The following is a 25,376-nucleotide window of genomic DNA, read 5'->3' as shown; positions in this document are numbered from 1 at the left end:
ACTTGCACAATCGGTGGCTGACTAAATACTTTTTTGGCCCACTGTATATGGCTTGCTCATGAAAGCCTGCACATATATAACAGCATTTATGTTCACTAAGGTCCTAAAAAACAAATTGTTACCATTAAAATTCTTCCATAACTCTGGAGAATAATTTTAAGTAAAGGATAACAACATAAAACCACAAAGAAGGAGAGTAGACTTTTCAAATTTGTCCTAAAATTTCTGTATAAACATTTCAATTTCCTCATTTGCCTCCACCCACTGTTTAAAATAAAGCTGTAGCTTCTTGTGCCACCTTCAGATCAGGGGATGGAGATGGGAGGCATGGGCAGCCGCAGGGCTTCTGGAATCGGGGATCATCTGACCCTTGAAGCCACAGTCGAGGCCCCGCCACAGAGGAGGAGGAAGAAGAAGAAAACTGCCACTATAGGTGAATTCAAGAATTCTGTCTCTGCTAGTTGTCGCTGCTTTATATTGCAAGGTAGGGACCCTGTAATAATACAGAGAGACCTCCAACAATCAGACAACGTCCTAAGAGCAAGCGACGGTGGAAGGAAAAACCTCCTTTTAACAGGAACAAACCTCCAGCAACCGTGTGCCGCCACCAGTTGAGGGTGAGGGGAGAAAGACTGTTTAATAATAACTTCAGCTAGCTCCATATTTTTAACTATAGACTCTACTGGAGTGGCTTTGCATGATTCACAGCTCAAAGTAATCCTTATGGAGCTTATTGTGAATCTTGCATCAGCTCCCTCAGTTCATCATCTACCTGAAACAAGCTACTTTAGCTCTTCCCACTTCAAACCAGCTTTCTTATGATTGTCTGCCTCTCACAAACGGCAGGTGGGTGGAGCTTCTGTGACTCTATGACAGACTGCAGAGCCAGATTTAGAAAAAAGTGTCTGAGTGTGAGCAGTTAGAGCAATCTGAGGACTGAACTTTTGGCTGAAACTGAAACTTTGCCCATGTTGTGAATCCTGGATTTCAGGTCTTGAGGACGACCACGCCGACCTGGTGAACGGAGACACCGCGGACCAGACCACAGATGGAGAAGAAGTGGTCAGGAAACCCCGAAAGAAGAAGTAAGAATTTATTATTTTAATACAGGTGCACTAATTGTAAAATTCTGGCTTGATATCCACATTTAAAGAAATCATTTGGCTGACAGTTGATTTTTATAATGTTGCTGTTCTTGTTTATTCCCCTTTATTGACTCTGAGACACACAAGTGTTCACAATAAATTAATAACTGAGCTGATGTAAACGATCATTGAAGGAGAACAAATTCAAACGTACGCTGGGCCTCGATATTTGCAAGTTACTATCTTTAATGTTGTGACCTGAGAATAGTCTGGCTTTTTAGTTTTTTTTTTTTTTTTTAACTTGCCATACACTCTTCAGGAAGTCCAAAGTTGTCGAGACGCAGCTTCCCGATGAGCTGGACATACCGGAGGATGACATCATCGCCGACACCCCTCCTCCATTGCCGCAGCATTCCCTGTTCGCCGCCCCACAGGGTCAGAGCCAGCCAGTCGGGAAGGTGTTTGTGGAGAGAAATAGTGAGTGACAGAAGAAGAAGAAGACGATATTGATGATGAGGCTGTTTGTTTAACTTTTTTTATGTGTTTGCATGCAGAGCGTTTCCAGGCTGCTGAACGCTCCGATTGGAGGAAGACCAGCGACCCGATGGACAACATGGCAGACTTCCAGCACATGCAGCCACTGTGGACCACCAGAGATGTTTCCATCAGAGTGCATGGAGGCTTCAGGTAACAGCAAAGTGTCTCCTGTATGACTATAAAAATCCCGAGTCCGTCCTCCCGTCCCAGTGTTCCTCCTCTCCTCTGTTTATGCTCCAGGGTGTTCGGTCTATACTGTCAGGGCTTCCTGGCCGGCTACGCCGTGTGGAACGTGGTGATGGTGTACATGCTAGCCGGGCAGCACCTCACCGCCCTGTCCAACCTGCTTGAGCAGTACCAAAGCGTGGCGTATCCCTCCCAGTCTCTGCTCTACATGCTGCTGGCCATCAGTACAGTGGCAGCCTTCGACAGGTAAAGCTGCACATTGGAAATCCATCATGGTTCGCCACGTTGCAAACAAAAACACATCACACCTTCTGGCAAATTAGAATCACCAAATAGCCAAACCCTACTGTGTGAGCAAAATGGACACAAAGAGAACACACGCAGGCACGGTGTTTGCAAGAAAAACTTTGGTATTTGTGAGAAAAACTTGTTATACATTTATATTTACAAGAAACAAGATATGAGCTTGCAAAACAATTTTTTATTTTTGATATTTGCAAACTAAAAAATCGGTGTTTGTATATTTTCCAGAATGTTAATATTCATAAAAAAAAGTTTGATATTTGTGCACAAAAATGTTACATTTTTTTAATATTTGCAAACAAAAAATGTGATTGGCTAGCAAAATTTTATAATTTTTATATTTGCTGACAAATGTGGTATTTTCGATCAAAATGTTGCTATTTGCAAACAAAAAAATTTGCTTTTTAAAAACATATATTTGTAAACAAAACATTTTGGATTTAACAGTTGCAAACAAAAAACAGGTTTATTGTATTATAAATACTTTTGTATTTGCAAATAAAACGTCACTATTTTGCAGTCAAAACTTTCAGATTTTTATGTTTGCAAACAAATATTTTGTATTTGCAAACAAAAAGTGTTATTTGTTTATTTTGCGAATAACACTTTCTTATTTACAAACAAAACTTTTGATAGGAGCAGGTGTCTTAAGTAAATCTGCAACATCAGAAAAGTGGTGGTGCAGTTCAAACTGTACCCAGTTAAAAAGAACGTGTTGAAACTTTGAGCTCAGGTGAGGGGCTATAGAGCTGGGGTGGGACAGGGATCTCACTTTATAAATCTTGTAATTAAAAGTGTGAAGTGAATGAATACTGCATCCATTTACGCTATGAATTAGATGTTTGTGTTTTCTACAAATGAAACTCTCCTCAGGGTGAATCTGGCCAAAGGCCCCGTGGCTCTGCGGGAGTTCATCACGCTGGATCCGGTGGCTCTCGCCTCGTTCTGTGAGTCCTCCTTCCTTCTCTGTCTGTGCTTCATCATCGTGGGCTCTGTTTGGGATTCAGTTGACACGCTTTGCTTTTTGCACACAGTGTATTTCTCAGCGCTCGTCCTCTCTCTGAGCCAGCAAATGACCAGCGATCGGATCAACCTCTATTCCAACAACACGGCACTACTGTGAGCTTGCTGGAATAATCTGATATTCCGATATCATTAAAAAGTCTGGTTTTGATACAGAGACTGACCTGATTCTGCTTTAGGCCTACAGGGTTGGAGCACCAAATTCTCCACCCATGGGTGACTGTCAACCTGGTGGTGGCCCTGCTGGTGGGCCTGGCCTGGATTTTAATCGCCATCAGACCTGAGACCGACTACACGGAGGGTGAGAGAGAGCAGTGTGGGTTGAGCATTTCTGCTTAAAAAAGGAAAAGCCAACTTAAAACATTTATTTTTGTTTTCTTATCCTTCCTCCTCAGGTTACCTAATGGCCATGGAGATTGAGCCTCCAAAGCTAGAGGACAAATCAGAAATGACCGCCTGAGAAAATTAAGAAATTACTGTACAGCTTTTTTTGTCATTTTGCACATATTTTTGCATTTTGTCGTGAATGTTGTTTAAGTTATTTTTGTACGTTTGAAATATGTTTATTTCTTTTTAAATACAGAGATTTAAAGAATAGTTTTTTCTCTCTTTTGTTTACAGTTGTTTCTCTACATGAAACCCATGAAAGAAAGCATTCACTGCATTCACTACACTGTTTTTCTGCTTGCCCAGGCTACTGAAGCACACTCAATGAGCTATGAAGAAATTTTAATTGAATTGAATTGATTTACATGGTCTAACTCAGCGGTCCCCAACCTTTTTTGCGCCACGGACCGGTTTATGCCCGACAATATTTTCACGGACCGGCCTTTAAGGTGTCGCGGATAAATACAACAAAATAAAACCAGTACCGGTACCAAATAAAACAAGATTTATTCATAACACACGTGAAAAGACCCAGGAAAACCGAGTTAACGATAAAAACGATAACAAAATAACACTGAAAACCAATAAAAACCCTGAAAACCATACATTTCACACCTGAGCCTCAACTCTCACGGCCCGGTACCAAACGACTCACGGACCGGTACCAGTCCGAGGCCTGGGGGTTGGGGACCGCTGGTCTAACTGCAAAAGCGTTGTAACGTATCAAAAGTAAAAGTACTTATCATGCCAAGGAGTAGTTAATGGTGTTACTGCGCTGCACTGAAAGCTAATGAAATTAACCTGGAAGTGGAAATTCAGGCCAGTTGAAGTGCATTAACCAAAGGATGGCATAGCTGAGGTATAAACACAGAGATGAGTCAAAGAAAAAAAAAATCATCTGAGATCCTAAAAGGCTTCTAGAGAAGCTGAAGAGCAGCTGTGATGGAACTGAACTGAAAGGCAGCTAAATGTAATGCTGACCGCGGATTTTACACTGACATCTGAGCTGAAGTGTCAATGTATCAGTTTTAATTTGAGCAGAATACAAAGTGTTTTCTAAAAAAAAAAAAAAATTCTGAGTGATTTTGTGTCCTATTTTAGGTTATTAGTTTATGTTTGTGGACATGTGGTGTCTGGTCTTTTTTCCTGTGTGTCTTTGGTGTCATGTTGAGTGTTTTTATTGTAAACTTTGGTCTTTTTTGTGTCCCTCTGTAGTCATTTTGTGTCTCCGGTGTGACTGTAGTCCATGTTTAGTTGCTTTATATCACCTTTCTGTCATTTGTATCACTTTGGTCAAGTGTGTCTTATTTCATGTCTCTGTGGACATTTTGTGGCTGTTTAGTGTGTTGTTTTTATGTCTTTGTGCATGTTTCGCATCTCTTTACTGTCACTTTGGTGTTTTTGTGCCCTTTTAGTCATTTTTCCATCTCATAATGTTTTTCTCTCTCTTTATGTCATTTAATGTCTTTTTAATGTCCCTTTGTCATCATTTTGCATCATTTTGTTTCACTTTTCTTTTTGTTTTTCTTTTTAGCGATCCCTTTTGTAGTTGTTTTTTGTCCCTTTGGTGTCATTTGTGTCTTATCTTATGTCTTTCTGGTTATTTAGTGTCTCTGGTCTTGTTCATTCTTCTTTTTATAGTTGTTTTATGTCCTTGCTCCTGTTTATGTGCTTATTTCTCATTTTTGTGTTTTTGAGTATATTTTTACTCATGTTGTATCTCTTTGTGTGATTTTATTTTTATTCTTTGTAGTTTCTTATGCCTTTGCTCAGTGTGATTTTTTTGTGTGTGTCTTTTTACATCATTATAAAATGACTTTATGGTCATTTTGTGTCCCTTTGAGTTGTTTTATGTCATTTTATGTATTTGTGATCATTTTGTGTCTCACTTGTCAACATTTCTGTTTCTTTGATCTTGTTTTGTGTCCCGACGACAAAGGGACAAAGACAGTTTTGTCTGTCTTTGCCCGTGTTTTGTGTCTCCTTGGTGTCATTTTTCCTAAGATCCATTGGTTTGCTCTGCCTGCGATCCAGGCTGTATAATCGAACACAGATAACCGAGCAGTTGATGTTGACGTGGTAGTGATATACCTTGAGGTTTTTGGTGGAAACATTCAAATACACATGAATAAAAGTTAGCAGAAACTGTTTGATAACAGCGAGCAATCATGCTGGACTTTGCCATCTTTGCTGTTACCTTTGTCATCATCCTGGTGGGCGCTGTCCTTTATTTGTACCCGGTAAGTCCCTGCAAGTTTGGTGTTAGCTTGCTACATTAGCGGGCTGTTGCCCTCATCCCAGTGTCCCAACCAAAAAGCGCTTTTAAATGTTTTAGTTCTTGTTCACGAGTTGGAGCACATTATTCTGAACTATTTAAGAAATTAATTGAGTAAGGAGTGTATTTTGCACATTTCGGCTCCCATTTAATATAATATTCATTGACCTAGTCCAGAGAAATCCAACTTCAAGAAGACGGAATGAGCGAAAACGAGATTTATTTTTTCATTTTTATCAGTTTCCTTTATGTGCTTGTGTTACAAGCCGATTTATTTCTAAACTCCAACTAATTTACTTCACATCCCTAAACGATATCATGTTCCATATGCGCATGCCATTCAATAAGAAATTATTAAATTTTGTATTTTTCAAAGAGGTTCTGAATGGGACCCGCTTTCCGACAGGCAGGGCCATTATTTTAATTTATGTAAAGACTTAGTAGATATGTGGACACCACTGTGAGAAAAACTACTCATGTTTAATGACTTGTATTTGTGTTAAACAACAAAATCTCATTTCTAATCATATTTTCAGTCATCCAGAAGGGCCTCTGGTATCCCAGGTCTCAACCCCACAGATGAGAAGTAAGTTTTCATCTTTACCTTTATTTTTTCTGCTTTTGTTAACTCTTATTCAGTAACAGCATTTTGTAAAATATAGTACATTGTGCATAATAATTAGCTTCTTAAGGGTCCTGTCATCCTAATAGCTTTTGTCAGTAAATATAAGCATATGTGCGTTAATGTTCTATTTTCTGTTCTCCAGGGATGGAAACCTGCAGGATATCATCGACAGAGGCAGTCTGCATGAGTTCCTCGTCGGCCTGCATGATGAGTACGGCTCCGTGGCCTCGTTCTGGTTTGGTGGTCGCCCTGTGGTCAGCTTGGGCTCCGTAAGCGAGCTTCAGCAACACATCAACCCCAACCACGCTAGTAAGCAAACCAGTTTGGATCAGCAGCTTTTCTTACACTCAGGAATTTGTTGGGAAAAATATCTAATTGAAAAGAAGAACATCCTTATGCATAAATCTGCTGTTTCCTGCTTCCTTTTTAGCCGACTCCTTTGAAACGATGCTGAAGTCGCTGCTCGGCTACAAGTCCGGGATGGGAGGTGGGGCCAGCGAGTCCATCATGAGAAAAAAAGTGTACGAAAGTGCCATCAACAGCACGCTGAAAAACAACTTCCCGCTTGTGCTCAAGGTTTCCAAAGCCAAGAAATAATTTTTCTAAAATAAATAAGAAAACCAAAAACTTCCTCACACTTCCTGCTAACTGATATCTTGTTTCTTAGCTGGTGGATGAGCTGGTGAAAAAGTGGAAGTCATTCCCAGAGGGTCAGCACACGCCTCTGTGTGCCCACCTGCTGGGCCTGGCCATGAAGACGGTCACCCAACTGGCTCTGGGCGAGCGGTTCGGGGACGACACTGAGGTCCTTGCCTTCCGCAAGAACCACGATGCGGTGAGAAATTTTAGCACAAACCTCTGTGCAGTAAGCTTGGGGGACACAAAACTTTACTTTATTGGGATGCTAATCAAAAATGCACCATGCTAAAGTTCTGCAGGGAGTTTAAGGCTCTGTAACTGATCATTGATTTTTATTAATTTATTTTTTTTGCTCTTCTGACTCACGCCTCCAGATCTGGTCAGAAATTGGAAAGGGCTACCTGGACGGCTCCCTGGAGAAGAGCTCCAGCAGGAAAGCGCACTATGAGAAGGGTGAGCGAAGGAGGCGTGTCAACGTGTGGGAGCGGTGTCTGGCTTTGTGTGGTGAAAACAAATGGAAAGTCTGCAGAGGCTCCGATGTTATCTCTGTGTTAAGCCTCTTGACAGACAGACCGAGCACATTCACGGTTACCACCGTAATCAGCAGACAGGCTTTGTTTGGATAGGATCGATAGGGATTTACCTGCCAAGGACAGATGCTATTTTGGGTGCTGTCTGAAAGGGCTGCAAAGACTGCATTTAATGTGTAACCCCACAGAGAGTGTCTGGCACTTGTTCATGTCACTTCATGTAACTCTGACACCCAGTTCTGAAAAAGTGGCTCCCCAGGTGTGAGAATAATTTACCCTTTACCCTATTAGTGCAGACAGGGGAACCTCACATTCAAGGTTTTGATGATCCAGATGTTTTTAAAGGGCCTGTCCAGCAGCTGTGGGACAAAATCTGTGAACTGTGCCGGGCTAGGATGTCAGATTTTGAGCCCTTGAATGTGGTCGGAGTCGCCACGGCTCTCATCTTGTTTTTTCCTCCTCGGTGGTCAGCTCTGTCAGAGATGGAGTCTTTGCTGTTGTCTGTGTCGAAGGACAGGAAAACCCAGAGGAAGCAGGCGGTGTTTGTGGACGCTCTGCTGCAGTCCAACTTCACAGAGCGACAGGTGAATGCTGATGAGCTTCTGCTTTACATCCTCAGCGCTTTCACAGAGGTAAGAAAAAAAAATGCTGAAATCTTGATTGTTTGTTTCAGATCATGGAGGACTGCATGGTGTTCACTTTGGCTGGATGTGTCATCGCTGCGAACTGTAAGTGGCCTGAATCAGAGGATGTGAAGCCTGCCAGACACAATTTTTATAAGCACAGTTTCCCAGAGTTGTCTGATAGGCACTTAACAATAATGTAATGAACTTTTAGCTCTAAAAGCAAACAAAAGCTAAGTTTTATTTATCTTTTATTAGCAAAATGTTGTTTTATTCAGATTCTAAGATTACACACTCTGGTGTTTTGGCAGTGTGTATCTGGGCTCTTTACTTCCTGTCCAATTCAGAGGAAGTGCAGGACAAGTTGCACCAGGAGCTGGAGGACGTATTGGGTTCTGATCCGGTTTCCCTCGACAAGATTCCTCAGCTCAGGTAAGACTTTTGGACTTTTACGTATTTAGGCGTTCTTGAGTCGTCCTTCACACGCGGTGCAGCCAATAACGTTGATGCGATCGCATTTCCGTCCTCGCGTAGATACTGCCAACAGGTCCTGAACGAGACGGTGAGGACTGCCAAGCTCACCCCCGTCGCGGCTCGGCTTCAGGAAGTGGAGGGCAAAGTCGATCAGCACGTCATCCCCAAAGAGGTATCCGGTTTCCCGGCGTCTGCGGCTCTCAGCCAGATTATTTCAGCTGCACAAACACAGTGTTTGCTGTGTTAATGGTAAACAAGAACAGATAGAAACATTAAATAGCGTAAGAAACATAAACCGAGGATTTTATTTATTTATTTATTTTATTTTTAGATGCAACTTTTGAATGTTTATTTAAAGTCAAGCAAGCGATATTCCTGTTTTGTTTTATTTTTCTTCCTTCCCTATTAAAGTGCGTTGTTCCCTCAGTTTTCCCAGTTGAGGTTAAAATACAGCAGTTTTGTTACACGTAAACACTGTTGTTGTTGTTGTTGTTACTTTCAGACGTTGGTGATTTACGCCTTAGGAGTGGTTCTACAAGATGAGGAAACCTGGAGCAGCCCTTACAGGTTTGACATTTTGGTTTTGACATGTTCTTCAGCCAGTTTAAAAATGGCTGCCAGTTCAAATCCCACTCATTCAAAATCTGCAATACAAAGAAAACTGTACTGGGTCACTAAATTATCACTCTATAAAACAGGATCTGTAACGCTCATTCCCAGTACTTTATTTATATTCTGGGACTAGTATGGTATCCCTTACTAGACTAAATGCTGTGTGTGTGTGTGTGTGTGTGTGTGTGTGTGTGTGTGTGTGTGTGTGTGTGTGTGTGTGTTAAGCAACCTTAACCAATGAATTGTTAAAACCTTACAAAGGCACCTAACTCAACTATGAACCAGTGTCGTGTCTACAGAGAACTTGGAAAAGATTTTAAATCTGATCTTTGTCTTTAACAGATATAAAATAGCATTTTTCCAGAGCTATTAGCTGAAAGGTTGACACATCTCGATGTGTTGTGCAGCATGTCCTTAAAAATGTTGAGGGAACTGAACAAGTTCAGGACAAAAAGATGCATGCTAAGAGATGCATCTTAACCTTCAGCTTATCTGTCACTGTTCATGGAAGTCTCAGTGGATGGACTGCTGTGAAGAAGCCATTCTTACTGAAGGGAATCAGGGAGAAAGGTTGAGGTATGAAAATTACACAAGAACTGGACTGAAAATCAGTGACAACATATCTGATCTTGTTAAAAGTAACGATTATAAACAAAGAAAAGTGCAGTCAGATTTTGATCCACCATCCAATACCATCTGGAAAGCATCTGATTGGCAGCGGTTTCATCCCAGAGACTCCAATATCGATTTGGTGAGCTTGAAACTTTTGTTGTAGCTCCACCAGGGGCCAACATTTAGTTAATGGATTAGGAAAAATTTTACAGGAAGAGCTCAAATAATTTAGTTGATCATCAACACATCTATTTAATTTTTCCTCTATTTCATAAGTAACTTCAAAACTAATGGCATTTTGTCATCAGCCTTAGCTGTTATTTGTGGGGGGGTTGCTTTGAAGTTAATTCTAACCGGTGGGTGGAAATAAAACCTGCTAGCATTACCGTGTAGAGCTCGCTGGATTATCAGGTGTTTCCTGTTAAGTCTACAGGTGCATGTCACAGTTATCACCGGGCATTCATCTGCCTTCACCAGGTAACATAAATCTGCAGCCATCAAATAAACTGCAGTTAAAATAATGTGACAGCTTCACAGTGAGGGGCTTTTTTTCTTCCAAGTTAAAGTTGTAATATGTCTGTTTACTGGTTTGGTGAATACTTCAATCCTCCCTCAGGTTTGACCCAGATCGATTCGAGGAAGAATCGGCCAGGAAGAGCTTCTGTCTGCTCGGATTCTCAGGGAATCAGACGTGTCCAGAGCTCAGGTAAGAGGAAATTATCCACATTCTGTCACTCAGACTGCTAATTGTGAAAGCAGACTTTATTAGACCAACTTTGGGAAGTTTTGATAACTATTTGAAGCTCTTCTACACCTGGATGTCCTGCATCAATCATTATTTGGTCTCCGTTAGGTTTGCCTACACTGTGGCTACGGTCGTCCTCAGCACGTTGGTGCGGCAGCTGAAGCTCCACCGACTGAAGGGGCAAGTGGCCGAGATCCGATCCGAGCTGGTATCCGCACCGAAGGACGAAACCTGGATCACCGTCAGCAGAAGAAGCAGCTAAAACAAAGATTTAGAGAAAACGATGAAGAGCAAAGAGCAACACATTTAACATCACTGAATGAAATTACCAGCAGAGTATTCCCTGTTAGACGTCATCGTAGTTCCCCATCATGATGCCAGTAGTTTGGACTGACACTCTTAATTTGTAGGATTTTAAAGGCTGTTTCACCCACCTTGTACCACCACTGAGGCCTTAAGCATGACATTAGCTTTTTCCACTCACAGGTTTAGTTTGTCGAATGCTTCCTGTCTCTTCAGGGAGGGAGGCTCGACGAGTGAAGCTCTGTGACGGCGAGAAAAATGACTTGCGCTGCTAAAACTTTCTGTGTTTTCAGAACAGCTGGTTAGTCAGAGTCAGGGGGCTTGTTTGTGTCTGTGAAAATGAACCAAGCTGCATTTACATTTCATTCCTTTTTTTTTTTTTTACATCCTGTATATTAAAAGATGGATGAAGATTTTGAGCTTGTGTCACTTCTGGTCTTTTATCTCTGTTGCTAGTTGCTAGTCCCCCCAGTTCTTGTGGTCTCTGGTGAATGCCAGTCTCTGGATCCCCCCCACCCACACCCCAGTAAATCTCCCTAATGCAGATTATCTTTGGGTTCTTAAAGTTTAACACCATATAATGTCTCCAAACTTTTCCACGTCTGAACCTGCCGACACACCAGGGGTGGAGTTGCTAGGTTCTGGTGGTCTCTGGTGAAAGCCAGTCGAACTGCAAAGCACTGGGCTTTGAACACAGATCCTTTTAAAGGATGTTGGGCCCTCGGGCCACCCTCATGGAGTCTGTTTCTGTTTCTCTAGTTTGGGAAGAAACATGCGCATGAGCATCTTCTGGGTTGATGAGCCTTTCTACCATCCTGGTATCTTCTCCACATCCTCAAGACTGTGTTGGGCAGACATCGCCTCATGCTACCAGGAAAAATCTGAACTCGAGAAAAAAAAAGTCTGTGGCCACAACCTACTAAACCTTTTATGGGGGTTGTCTTCTTGTTGCCTCTCCAGTTCATCTGCTGTTGGAAACACTGATATCCCTGAAGATCCACCAACTTGTGATGATCAAGTGCTAAGCAGTGTGTATTTCCAGCCCACATGTGCAAGACATTTTAAATTAAATTGGGCCTGAACATGTATAATAAATCAATAATAGCTGTTATTTTGTTTATTGGATCAACAGGTTGGTGTATAAGAGACCAGAAAATAGTAAAAGCATCTCAGCTTTCTACAGGGGGAAGGAGGCGCTTTTAGCTCCAGAAAGTTATTCAGTGATTAGTTATTGAGTGATTGTTGCAGCTTTAAATTAAATTTTATGAGAGCTTTACAGAAGGGGAAGCAAAATCCTATTTTCTTCTCCTACTCCAGACTGGCTTCACAGTAACTAAAGCCTTAAAGAGTAATAAAAAAATGAGTCCAGGAAATGTATTACAGGTTTTTATTGCGTACAGTAGTTAATATATAGTTATGAAATGTTTTATTCGCTGAGTTAAATATTTCTGAATTGAAAACTAATTAAAGAAAGAAAGAAAGAAAGAGAAATAAATAACCTCTGAAGCACTCAGCAGTGGGAGTGTGCTGTGATGCCACTTTGTTATTAATTTTGGGAAGCCCGGCTGTGGGGAGAGCCCTGCGGTACCGCGGGCGGCCACGGGGGCGCCAGAGAGCGCACCTCTCCGCTAAAGATGTGAAAATGGCGGAGCTACAAATGCTTCTGGAAGAGGAGATTCCAGCGGGACGAAGCGCGCTGCTGGACAGCTTCACTAATTTGGAAAGAGTCGCGGAGTACTGCGAGAGCAACTATGTCCAGGTAGGCTGACACAACCGTGGAGGGGAAGAAGGTGTAGTTTGTTTCTTTCTTTTTTTTCTCAATGGAGCGAAGTGGTGCTAGGCTAACTGATGCTAGCGCTGCCGATGCGGTGCAGCCGTGCTGTCAGCTAGCCTCGGCTAGCGCAGCAACAACCTGCTGCCGATGCGTTTTTTTTGTTTGTTTTTTAAAATTAGATAACAAACTCATAATGTGGCAATTCCCCACCCGATTCATACCGCTATTTGTTTTCCTCTGTGTAACGATGTGTGTGAGCTGTGCATCCCACCGTGGTGGGTTAGCCGGGTAGCTCGTTAGCTTGCTGCTCGTCATCACCCCTCAAACCACCGAGCAGGCACCGTGAAAATCGATTTCTGTGCTCCGTCCGGGGATCAATCACTGCCAGCCAGCTGATCAGGCTCCGGCCTCAGATGTGGGACGCGATATCAAGGCAGATTAACCTCTGATAGGCTGTGACAGGAGACAACCCGCCGTGACAGCGTTACAAACAACTGATTTATGATGCTGTTGATGTAGCAGCCACACTTAAAACCCTTTTAAAATGCTCAGCCTGAAGCCATTCATGTGCACCTCCGTGCAGGAGAGGGGAGGGGGGTGATGTGGATACATTTCTGCCTGTGTGTGAGTGCAGCCATTCAGATGCTTTGAAATTCTGCAGGTGTGATCTCATCTCATTTCGGCATCTCCACTCATCACACAATCAGGGGAGAAATCAGGGAATAAGCTAGGACACAAGGTGTGATGCTGAAATCTGACATCCCTGATGAGCTGGGCTGATCAGGTCTGACAAGTTGCCCTGGAAAGAAGAAGAAGAAGAAGGAGGAGAGAGGTGGTGGATGTTGGCAGCTTGCTGTCTGGCAGGTTGCCCTGTGAGGTTTTCCCAGCTGCTGTCAGATGGATGTTATCACTTATAGATCAGCTGGACAGAAGCAGGAAGCATCAGGAGAATGTTTAGTGTGATGCTTCACCTCTTACGTTTTCATATTTTCTGTCCTTTTCTGTTTCACTTTAAAGCAGACTTCTTACAGCATTAGTCATTGAGGAATTTAAACCTGCTAACTAATATTTCGGGTTGTCATTCACATGATGCCACAGGTGTGTTTGCTCGAACTCCACGCCCAGGACTTGTTTGCAGTCAAGGGATGTTTCACTAACAAAACCAATCCCTAGTGTGTGAGATGTTTGTATTCACAGACTTCAAAGTAGGGCTGCTCGATTATGGCAAAAATGATAATCACGATTATTTTCACTGAAATTGAGATCGCGATTATTTGACGATATTTATTTAACCCTTTAAGACCTACTATAGAACCAAGTCCGCCAGAGCTTATATTCTTTTTTTACATGCTGTAGTGCCATTTGTGGGAGCATTTCAAGTTGCTAAATAACTGTTATAGCCCATATTTTAATAATATGTATGCATTAAGTCCATAGTAACTACATTAATTGCAAAAAAGTGCAATAAACTACAAAAAAATTGAAAATCGCTTTTGTTTTGTTTTTTTACATATATTTCTACTTGGAGAAATTTAAGAGGTTTATCCCTCAAAACTTTAAATACAAAAAAGTTGCAAAAAATAGTTTACAACAGGAAATTTAGTTTGAGTGTCTTCATAGTTTTATTTTGGAGATACACCAATTTTTATATACACTGCAGGAAAAACAAAAAAAAACAATCCTATGATGCAAATTTGCAAAGAAAACAGCAGGTGCATCAAAATAAACTATTTCCAGCAGTACAATTCGAGTTCTAAGCTCCCAGAAACTATTCAGAAAAGTCAAACACTCAATTAGTGGATAATTGAGTGTTTCCTCTATTTATCAGTTACTTTCTCTCAGACTCTTTCGACTTTTTAATTCGTGGAGTGATCGTTTATCACAAAAGTCACTTTTTTTTCTTCTTTTTTTTCCATGCACTGTTGGCAAACACTGTGCCATCAAAAGTGCATGAATTCTGTTTGGTTTACCAGCCGGCAAAAAAAGAACCGCATCCGTGCTGGTCCTACGCCTGCTTGCCTACCTGCCTGTCTGACCCGAGTCATTTCTAGCCTAACTACATTCTTACAAAACCCACAAACAAAAGGGGCAACAACTGAAATAATGAGCAAAATATTTTCACAATTTTCTTTGGTGGGGAGCAAAAGCGGTCCTGCAAATATTTTCAGCATCACTACGCCTGTCTTATCTTTGACATCTGATTCAGACTTTTGGATTGTGGAGCCTATAACACAACCTACCCAAGATGCTGAGGTCATTGCCGTTATGTGTGGTCATGTCCCGGTGCTTTACATGTGGTGACAACCATGATAGAAACCAATAAAATCCTCTTTGTTCCGGCCATGTTTATCCCTCATGTCTGTTCTGATGGTTTGAGGAATCTCTTACATTGACATGTAATTCTTAATCCTTAGACTGAGGCGATGATTGTTACTTTTCTGGTGTGTGTGGACTCGGTTGTTAGTTGTAAGCCATTTTGGATATGTTGTGATGTTTATTTTTGTTAATTGTGGTTCCCATTAGAGTCAAAAAGATGAGGATAGAGTGCTACTTTGTGGTCGACAACTTTCTTACTGTATGAGCCGGTCATTGGTTTCTCAGCCGAATCAGCCACTCATCATTTCAAAAAACCACAATGTTCAGCTCAAGAAGGTAAAATGGGACTTCTTACACCAAACATACAGTCTGTGGTTTGATGTTGTCAAGACAACGTGATGAAACATTGTTCAAAGGAATTATTAAGCTTTGGGACACTTTTGGGTGTTTGAAGCAGAGATCCAGTTAGATATTGACAGGAAGCTGTTCGGTCGCTCTGAAATGACTATGCAGAGTTGTGGTATATTTGTAATGTGCTACCTTTACTTGGTGCCAGAGCTCATTATGATATATTGTTTTCAAGAGGCCCAAAATGTGCTTTCTAACAGCTGTGGTAGTATTTGGCTGAATGTTTGTCATACTGTTTGTACAAAGGCTCGTTTTACTGGTCCAACTCGTGTAGAGAGCAGTGCTGCTGCTGCTGCTGCTTTTTCTTTTTCTTTTTCTTTTTTTTTTGCGTGGTGGCTTGAAAGCAGCCTTGTCCAAACGTTACTGCTACCCTTGAGCTTTAGTAGTGAATGACAGCCTACCAGGTGCCAGTACAAATGAGGGGACATGTTTTTTAGGGCAAATAATTGTTTTAATTAGCGTTTTTCTGACTTAAAATGGGTTGAAGATGCATGTAAGCCCAATCAGTAAGGGTGCAGCAAAGGCTCTGAATCTGTTATGACTTATTTAAGTGAAATGTACCTTTTTTTTTTTCTTTTTTTTTAAATTGTCTCTGCCCATTTTGACTTAAATTGTTAATTATGATTTAGTAATGGAGTGATATCCATCCTCTCTTACCGTATACGTATCACTGGATTAAATCCGTCTCTCCTGTGCCAGCAGGTGCTCTCGTGACTTTTACCACATAACCTGCTTGTCCTCATTCTATAGCAGCACTGCGTCCTCTGCTCTCCTGATGATGTCATTTGTTTGCATGCCGTGCCAGATGCTTAAACTAGTTGGATTAGGTGTGTGTGTGTGTGTGTGTGTGTGTGTGTGTGTGTGTGTGTGTGTGAGAGATTGTTTAAAATTTAAAAAGTGCGCTGCATGTTTCACATGAAAGGGAATAGACTGATTACTACAGAGGGTGCTGCTCATTGAAGTCGTCATTGAAATCCCCGGATTGTTGCTTGATGCTGCCTCTCATTTTTTTGTGTTTTGTTTTTTCCTCACAATCTTATGTCAGTTTAGCCCAGATATCCTTTCATTTTGATTCGATGTGTTTGTACAAAGGTTTCCTGTTAAAACTAACAAATAAATAAATAATAAAGAAGAGAAGGAAAGACGTGGGCTTTCCCATTATCCTGGCATCGCAGCCCTGGATTTTGGGGAGTTAACAGCATTGCTTAAATTTGAATTTTAAAGTAAAATCAATAAGTCGATATCCAATCACAGCCTAAAGGCTGCTGCAAACAATGCAGGTAATCTGCTGCTGTCTCTCGCACACAGGAAACTCTGAGCGGTTTTGTCGCCACTAATTTTTGTTGGTTACACTGCAGATTATGTGGAAATGGCGAGCTACAGCAATCAGACTTTTGCAGACCCTCAGATGACATTTTAATGAAGCTTGTTTTATCCCAGCTTAAATCTACAGCCTTACGATGGTCTTTTTTAGAAGCAAGAACAATGAAGTTTGTTCTGTGTCTTTAAGAAAACACCTTGAAAAAAACTCATCTTTATTAAAGTAGCTGCTTATGATTGAGAGGGAAAAAAACAGAAATGAGTAATCTGAATATTTTATGACTCTAAAATGCTCAGAAATTTTTTTTAAAAAGCCCTTAATCATTGCTAAAAGACTAACATTACTTGTTTAAATCTAAACAAAGGCAGTGCTTGATCACATAGACCAAATTAAAGCTGCAAATTGCCACATTTGAGAAGCAAAAATGTTTTTGTTTTTTTTGGTGTCTGCCTTTGCTTTCATTCACACCATTATGTGCTGGCTTTGTGCTGCAGCTCGACCCCGCATGCTGCGCTCGGTGCAGTGTCACGGAGGATTAAGGAACACAGTTTCCCAGCAGAAACATTAGCCGATCCATCTGCCCTTTGATGTTCCCGTCGACGTGCCCACGCCGTGCCCACGGCCAATCGGCTGCCTCTGAACACTGCTTTCACGCCGGCTGCAGCTGTTTTACCTGCTACTCACTTCACTGCTGCTAAGCTCTTTTCTCTTGCTTCACTACAAATTTGCTTCTTGGTGCTGAAACCTTTTGCTCTCCATCCTGCTGACACTGACTGCATTCAGGCTCCACTTTTTGTGCACTGCTTTTTGTGTGGGGATGATATTTTCTTTAGCATTGAAGTAGCTCTAACTTCTTTAATGCCTTTTTGAAGTGCTCATGTGGGGATTTATCATTAGTGGGTCAGCACTGAGTTAAATGGTAACTATGTGCCGGGTTCAACATAACCTGTAGCCCCATTAAATCGTCCTTCATAAGGTGTGTTTGGATAATTACATGGGAAGGGGTCTTTTTAGCTGATCCATCCACTGGGGCTTGGTTTTTACAAACCCGTAGCTCAGCTAATTTGGAATCAAGTTCAAATGAAAGCCGTCTGTCTCTGTTCACCATCCTCTCCTTGCACAGAGGGCTGTGTAGCCTCAAAGTTGAGGTCCAGGTTCTTCCTGAGGCTGTGAGGTTCGTGTTTGTAATCTCTTGTATGACAGTAAATGAATACTGAATAAGAAGGTCCTAGATTAATTTCCAGCCTGGGAACTTTCTTTTGAAGTGTGTGTGTTCTTTCTGTGCTTGTATCGTTCTCTTCTGATAGTCCGTCTTCCCCACAGGGGCTAAATTATACACGTGAGGTTAAATGATGATTTCAGCCACCAGTGGCTGTAGGCTAAAATGTGTGTATAATAGGGCTGGGCCATATCATACCGTTCACGGTAATACCGGTATAATGTTGGGCAACGATAAGAAAATGAAATATCACGATAGAATATGGGTAAAACGCGCATGCACAGTGCCTCTGTTTCCATATGCACATGGCGGAAAAAGCTGGCGGCGACGGAGAATGATGAACTAGAATCAGTTTGTAAAAATGCTGCAATTTGAGTGGTGTGGAGCTGGTTTAGCTTTCGTCCATCAGATACACAACAAAGCACTATTTTTGGGAGAGCATGCTAGCGGGCCGTCGTTATTACCGTGTTTTTTGGAAAATACGGCACACTTAAAATCAATCCTTTGATTTTTCTGAAAATCAACAGTGCCCCTTATAATCCCGTGTGCCTTATGTATGAATTTTGGTTGTGTTTACTGACCTCTGAACGATTTTATGTACACGGCGCTCGAAAATCTGTCAGATGTTTTGGTACGACTTTGCTAAGCTACGAACCCGCACCGCTTGATGGATTGTCAGAGCATTACGGTTATCGTAGGCAGGCGCCTCGCGGAGTGATACGTACTGTGCTTCAACATAATATTACCGTATTGTGTGTGTATAACCTCTTTAAGTTTTGTGGATATTATACATGATTATGCTGAGGATATGTCGGCCAATTTCCACTGGAAATGCCTTTTGGTTAAACTGTCAGCAAGGAATTTGCATTTGCACTGTTAAATTTTTATATAACTCTAATCAACATAAAAATAAAAAAAAACATCTGCTTGTTTAAGTGAAAATACATTGATGTTTTGTTTTTTGTTTGCACTAATAAAGTTGTGGAGTTGTAAAGTATTTTGTCTAGTGTCAATTATATCGTCAGTTATATCGTTATCGCAAATTTTCAAATGTATATCGTGATAAATATTTTTGGTCATATCGCCCTGCTCTAGTGTATAGATGTGCAAACAGTTGCTTGGTTTGCATGCTGACATTTCGGCAAACACTTTCTGACTGGCGGCAGGGTCTTTGAAAGGACTACGTTTTTAATTACTTTGTTAGTGTTATTCCTAAACATTGTTGTGTACTTTTTATGGACCAATTTTACAGAATTAACAGCCTAATAACATCTTTTTGTTCTTTGAAGAGATGCTGGCATTATAATAGACATTTTATTTGAGTGGATATCACCTTTAGCCTATAATAATATGCATCTTGCTGTTCCTGCTGCTACAGTAATCATCAGGGCACTGATGATAGTACTTTATGTTTTGTTAGAAAAACAGGAACTAGGTGTAGTATGTTACTGAAATGCAAAAACACAAAGAAAATGTAAAGAAATGAGGACTACACAATATTGTAGTACTCATTGTAGTACTCATTACAGAAAGTGTTTTGACACAAAAGCAGAACATCTCTGTCTGTCTCTGACGGTTTAGTCTTCTTATGTTTCTGCACTTGCAGAGAATAAATGTGCAGATGTTGACTGCTGTTCTTCCTGTAGAAGCCAAGCCGACTGGAACAATCCATTTATGTTCTGCTTGTTTTTGTCAGGGATCAAATGCAAACACAGTCGTTTCAGAGATGCCAGAACCCTGTGGGGGAACCAGTCGTCTGCTGCAACCTCTAATCTTTGTAGCTGCCCACCCTCATACAGCAGGCTAGAAGTAGCCCTGGAAGTGTGTAAATGCCCCCTGTGGGATTTCCTCTGTGTTTTGACATGGCCCTTGTCTAAACTGTTAGACTCATCTGAGTACAACAAGCACTACAAAATATGCAGGAATCTTGTAGTGTAAAGGTGGCCCACTTAAAGTCCGCATTTTTTCAGAATGTCCTCAGGTAACACAGGCTGTGTTTTCCCCTCTGCTCCCTCAGTTTTCATCACTTTGTAAAACCTGCATCGTTTGCTTTCCATGAAATGCAAATCGTGTCTTTTGAAAGTCAAATATCCGTTTCTCTTCTTCAGTCTCCAGACAAGCAGAGGGCGCTGGAGGAGACCAAGAACTACACCACCCAGTCTCTGGCCAGCGTAGCCTACCTGATCAACACGCTGGCCAACAATGTCCTGCAGATGTTGGACATCCAGGCCTCGCAGCTCCGCCGCATGGAGTCCTCCATCAACCACATCTCACAGGTGAGGGAAGTTAAACAAATCAGGCTTTTGACTCACCTGCCAAGAAGGAACCCCCTCCATCAGTTCTCAAAGCACAATTAACAGTTAAATATGGCCTTTTAATTCTCTTTGTCCTTTTTCTATTGGGTATTAAGCACTGTGTAAGCCTGATTAATGAGGTTTTAATAAAGTTTTACTATCCAAATGGACCAGACGCTGATGTGACTGTGTGGATAATGAATGTATAATTCAGTGTATCTGCATTGCAGGCAAATATGTGTGCTGGAGCTGCATGCTGGATCGAAAGATAAAAGGGTTTCAACATGCAACAGATACTTCAAAGCAATCAAAACCCTAAATTATGAAACACTCTGAAACACCTCTTCCTCCTAATAAAGTCTTGGCAGGCTTTCAGGACTAAGTGTTTTAATTTTAAGAAATGAAAACATGCCTCTCATCCTTAGACGGTGGACATCCACAAAGAGAAGGTAGCACGGCGGGAGATCGGCATCCTCACCACCAACAAGAACACGTCCCGTACGCACAAGATCATCGCCCCAGCCAACCCTGAGAGGCCTGTGCGATACATCCGCAAGCCCATCGACTACAGCCTGCTAGACGACATGGGCCATGGAGTTAAGGTGCTGTTTCTGGGCTTTTTCCCCTTAAATTTGGCCAAAAGTAGTCTTAAAAAGTCACCAACCACATGCCAGTTTATAAGAGTGATGTGATTATTTTTATATTTTATATTATAAAAATAATCACATCACTTACTTAAATACTTAAATACAATAAAAAAAATTTGCATGCAGTACTGTCAAATACTTAACTTTAGGGGTCAAAAGAAGACCATGGAAATGTGTTTGAATGTCGGAATTAATCCAGACTGCTCACTGATGAAAGTCTAAAGATAAGCAAAGGACTTGTAGAGGTCATGTTCTTTATTATTAGGTTTCAGTGGTTTTCAAAGTCAGGAAATCTAAGAAAAAAATCAATGACTCAGGCTTTTCACATGGACGGGGAGCCAGTGACGGCCAGGACATTAAGCCTGTCACCTGCAGCTGGAAACAGGCTTTTCTCATGATTTTATGTTTAATAAAATCATGGGAGAGGCTGATTCTTAAAGCTTTGTTCCTGCTGACTTTCTGAACAATGACGAGCTTGTTTATACGGAAAACCGAAGCGCTGGCTTTCAACCTTATGAAGGTCGAATTCCTCAGATTTTAACCACTAAGCTATTGTTGGCCGGATCTCTCCAGCTCGGCTTTGTGAAGCACAAGCTTGAACAACTGTTGTTTTCCTCTCCTCCTTCACACACTAATCACCTGATTTCTTCTCTCTCTCTTTATGCTTGCCTAACTTTATCTTTGTTACCAACTGTAGTGGTTGCAAAGGTTTAAGGTAAGATTTCCAAAGTAAGAGCCCCAAACAAGGAAGGGCTTTTTGTGATTTGTGGATGTTTTGTATTGTTGTGTCTGTGGTTTCTTTTACATTTTTGGTTTGTTTGCAGTTAAAAATGTGTTTGCTTACAGATATTCAGATTATATTTCAGAAAAATGCTTTAACCTCCTAGGACCTGGCGTCCACATATGTGGACATCACATTTTGGGTTATTTAGAGTAAAATACTCAATTTTGCTCTACAAGGGCCTGATATCCACTTACGAGGACATTATACTGCTACTGTTCTATCAAAGTTTTAAACGAATATCCTCATATGTGGCTCTTATTTTTCTTAAAATCAAAAATAAGGTTGAAAAAAAAAATCTAGTAATTCTTTATTTTTACATTCATCGGGCCCCAATATGCCCAAATATCAAAGAGAAATTAAAAATGCATGTCGTGGAAGAGTTCGGGTCTTAGGAGGTTAAAAATGAACTTGTGAAAAATCCTTTTCTTGTCACATTTTTAATGCACAAAAAAGTAGAAATATCAGTATTCGCTTCATGTTGTCGTTTTTGGAAATAAAACCTGGAAAAACCTTGAAAGATGCAAAATTTACAGCTGGTATGAAATAAAATGCAAATGCATTACACCATAATTTGGAGCATATTTGCATCCATGTGTCGCGTAAACTGCAATTTATATTTTATTACTACAACCACAATTGAATCACAACAACCAGCTTTGTATCATCAACACCAACTGTTATGATTTTATATTTTAGTTGATGATGATGATGATGATAATAATATTGTGTTACATAGGAGAGCCTAATTTGACTCTGACACTTCTGTTATGCCTTTCAACAGACTGTCTGACTTAGATAAGCCTACTGAAGGCCGTCTCCCTGTACTTTGTTGTGCTATGACTAAAAAAAACCCCAAACTTTTATGTGCTTTGACCTAATTTAACATTTTAGCAACTTTTAATTTGAATTTGTGGCAATTTGTGAATCTGTGACAGAACGTAAAGAAAAGCAGAAAGTTTCAAGACCTTTATTATCATTACCCAACAGAAAGCTGGTTGTAATGACCAAGTGTGCAAAGGCAAAGTCTATCCATCAGCACTTCTAAAACCAGCCAATTAGCATGTAATATATTTTCTTTCTTTTTAAACTGCTTCAAGTCTTAGTTACCCACATTTATTCAGCATTCATATATTATCTATACCTAAGCACTTTATCTAACATTCACACAATCACACTCATACTCGCTGGATGCACCTCCTCCCAATGCCTCCATGCAGCCGATGCAAATTCACCAACCTTCCGATCAGTAGATGACCTGCTCTTACCAACTGAGCCTTTGTGTGGACGATGGAGATGAATTCTTGTTACTTGGGCAGATGTTGTTACCTCCTCATGCTAACCTAAGCTGCCTCCTATAGGAGTGCTGTTGATCTTATCTTCTAACTCTCATCACAAAATAAAGGATAATTTGAAGGTTGACAGCTGTGTAAGAAGTCTAATGGTTAACCAGCAGATTTCTAAACCAATGTCCACCTACCTGCCACAGGCCAGCGCTCAGAACATGAAGGCTGGAGGAGGCGGACTCCCTCGCACCAACCCCCCCACACAGAAGCCCCCGAGCCCACCCATGACGGGGAAAGGGACGCTTGGGTATGTAAGCTGTGCAACCACCTTGATGTGTGTTGAGACGGACGTACGGCGTGCAGAGTCGGTTTTGGGAGGGTAACGACAAGGCCTGTCATATGGACGTGGTTACTCCCAGTTTCATCATCGCTCCTTTACCTCCTGGTTTAATTAGTCTCTTCAGGGTGGTTTCAAATCTGTTTTAGGGCCAGTTCACATTTCTGTGCTGCTGAGACAACCTCATTTCTTTTATACAAGAAATATTTTTACATCAAGCTGCATGCTGAATTTTGGATTTGTTAGGGTTTCTCGCTCTCAGCCATGCACCATGCATCTTTTAAATAGGTTTCCCTAAATTCTAAAGAGTTGTTTTGTTTTGTTTTTGGGTTTTTTTTGTTTTGTGTGCAAGTGTGTTAAAGTTTGCTCTTTTTGGGATGCTTAAAGTTGTCTTTTGATAATCTACTTGATATGAATATAAGCAGCAGTGTTTGCAAAATACGAGCTGATGTCTGTTCACAATTTTCTTTTTTTCTTCTTCTTCTTGGTTTTTTTTTTTTTTGTTTTTGGTTTATTTTATTTTATTTTTGTACCCAATTTAATACCTGGCTTTTTTCTTTTTTCTGGCATTCAAGACCAGAACAAGGATTTTTAAATCTCTTATTTTAGGAAAAGAAACTTTATATTTTGGGATTTGTAGAAGAAGAGATTGGTTTTGTATTGGTTGTCATCTAAAGAAGAAAAAAAAAAGCTCTTTTATTCTATTTTTAGTTCAAACATGTTAAACTCCTCCTGACTGAAATTAGATCAGACATCAAAATGAAAAAGCATCAAATGGGAAAAACAAACAATATTGTTAATTTTAAATTCTATCAGCTTCACTTTAAGAAGACAATTAGCTGCGTTAAACCCATCAAATCCTGCCTGCCTAGCAGTACAGATACATGGTTGATATTAGCCTATTTTACCCTGTCACTATTTATATCCCAGCACTGGTGTATGCATGCTGGCTGATGAGTAAAAAGAAACTGATGTACTTACATGCTTAACAAATATTTTCCCAACTGAAAATAAAAAATTAGAATAAAATACAGAAGATTCAGTTGAACAAAATGGAAAATGTACAAACGCCGACCTTCTGTCCAAATTCAGCTTCTATATATAAGACCTGTGGTACTTTCGGTGATCGTCAAGTTGAGTACAAACAACGTACATTTAAAATGACACAAACAAAAAATTGCATTCACAAGGGGGTTGCTGAATACCAAAATCAACTGGGATTTATAACAAATCTTTTATAAAGTTTGTACATGTTAACAATCACTTCATGTGTGACGATCTTCGTGCAACTTTTCATTCAGATTGGCCGACCCATTAATTAGGAAGTAAGGTACATATTATATATATTGCACTGCATTATACAAAAGTAATGATCATTATGATCACAAGGTATTTAAAGCTAAAAAAATAAATAAATCTAAGTGTAAATCATACCCATTATTTCTTAAAGGCATCTTAAAAAGGAAAAAAAAAAAGGAATTTTCTTTTTTTTTTTAAATCCTGGATTAGCCCCCATCCTTATTGCATTGCATTGCATTCTTGTTTATTAAAATTGAAGATTTTTTTTTCTAGTTTGCTCTGATAATGTCATTTTCAACAGATTGAGTCTTTTTCCAAAAATGTCTTTTTGAGTCATCATCATTATTTTAACTATAAAATGTATCTTTCAGCTCATATCTTGTTCATGCTGCTAAGTAATTACAGTGAATGTATTTTATCTTAACCATTAAATTGAGCACTATCAGCCAGATTTAGCCATACGGGCAGGCTGTGACAGGTTAATGGCTTTAATAGACTTTAATTTTAACTGTATAATGTAGGTGTCGTTTTGGAGCAACTTTAATTAGAGTATCACTTTTCACTGAAGTTTTGTGGTCCTTTCTTAGTTTTGGAGTATTCTAATGTTATGTTCTGTGTCGGAGCTCATGGAAGCTGCAGAGGTGTTTGGTGTTGTCTGTCTTGTGCCTGACTGTTGGAGGTGTGTTTTATCCCACAGGAACTCTGCTAGTGCACCTCATAATGCTGTGTGTGTGT

General features: G+C 40.5%; 3 protein-coding genes across 14 annotated transcripts in view; all 3 read left to right on the top strand.

Annotated features, from left to right (window-relative positions):
* Positions 1 to 3,901, top strand: part of LOC102205915 (transmembrane protein 237B-like) — an 8,557-nt gene extending 4,656 nt beyond the window's left edge. For 5 of the 6 annotated variants that reach the window (XM_013912290.1, XM_005738692.2, XM_005738690.2 and 2 more), the window contains 9 exons: positions 305 to 433; positions 992 to 1,085; positions 1,405 to 1,562; positions 1,640 to 1,772; positions 1,863 to 2,054; positions 2,985 to 3,058; positions 3,146 to 3,230; positions 3,314 to 3,435; positions 3,530 to 3,731. In XM_013912290.1, the coding sequence (XP_013767744.1) occupies positions 305 to 433; positions 992 to 1,085; positions 1,405 to 1,562; positions 1,640 to 1,772; positions 1,863 to 2,054; positions 2,985 to 3,058; positions 3,146 to 3,230; positions 3,314 to 3,435; positions 3,530 to 3,594 (1,052 nt within the window). In that variant the 3' untranslated portion in view covers positions 3,595 to 3,731. Of the gene's footprint in view, positions 1 to 304; positions 434 to 991; positions 1,086 to 1,404; positions 1,563 to 1,639; positions 1,773 to 1,862; positions 2,055 to 2,984; positions 3,059 to 3,145; positions 3,231 to 3,313; positions 3,436 to 3,529; positions 3,732 to 3,755 lie in introns of those variants that run through there. The other variant, XM_005738691.2, reaches the window with a different exon arrangement.
* A 1,522-nt stretch (positions 3,902 to 5,423) lies between these two features.
* cyp20a1 (cytochrome P450, family 20, subfamily A, polypeptide 1) lies at positions 5,424 to 11,322 on the top strand. Its single transcript, XM_005738689.2, has 13 exons — positions 5,424 to 5,761; positions 6,333 to 6,382; positions 6,564 to 6,730; positions 6,852 to 6,997; positions 7,089 to 7,256; positions 7,435 to 7,513; positions 8,062 to 8,174; positions 8,264 to 8,318; positions 8,525 to 8,645; positions 8,748 to 8,859; positions 9,190 to 9,254; positions 10,528 to 10,617; positions 10,765 to 11,322. The coding sequence occupies exons 1-13, from the start codon at positions 5,690 to 5,692 to the stop codon at positions 10,916 to 10,918; spliced, it is 1,392 nt and encodes a 463-aa protein (XP_005738746.1). The 5' UTR covers positions 5,424 to 5,689; the 3' UTR covers positions 10,919 to 11,322.
* Positions 11,323 to 12,541: 1,219 nt separating this feature from the next.
* Positions 12,542 to 25,376, top strand: part of LOC102203840 (abl interactor 2) — a 31,749-nt gene continuing 18,914 nt past the window's right edge. For 5 of the 7 annotated variants that reach the window (XM_013912281.1, XM_005738683.1, XM_005738682.1 and 2 more), the window contains exons 1-5: positions 12,542 to 12,718; positions 20,106 to 20,273; positions 20,717 to 20,893; positions 21,636 to 21,653; positions 23,209 to 23,312. In XM_013912281.1, the coding sequence (XP_013767735.1) occupies positions 12,602 to 12,718; positions 20,106 to 20,273; positions 20,717 to 20,893; positions 21,636 to 21,653; positions 23,209 to 23,312 (584 nt within the window). In that variant the 5' untranslated portion in view covers positions 12,542 to 12,601. The remainder of the gene's footprint in view (positions 12,719 to 20,105; positions 20,274 to 20,716; positions 20,894 to 21,635; positions 21,654 to 23,208; positions 23,313 to 25,376) is intronic. The other 2 variants (XM_005738685.1, XM_005738684.1) reach the window with 1 other exon arrangement.

The sequence above is a fragment of the Pundamilia nyererei genome, unplaced genomic scaffold (assembly GCF_000239375.1).
Source record: "Pundamilia nyererei isolate P.nyererei 1_Seehausen unplaced genomic scaffold, PunNye1.0 scaffold00085, whole genome shotgun sequence".
Taxonomy (NCBI): Eukaryota; Metazoa; Chordata; class Actinopteri; order Cichliformes; family Cichlidae; genus Pundamilia; species Pundamilia nyererei.
Note: the sequence above shows the minus strand (reverse complement) of the source record. Positions and strands in the feature narration are given on the sequence as shown.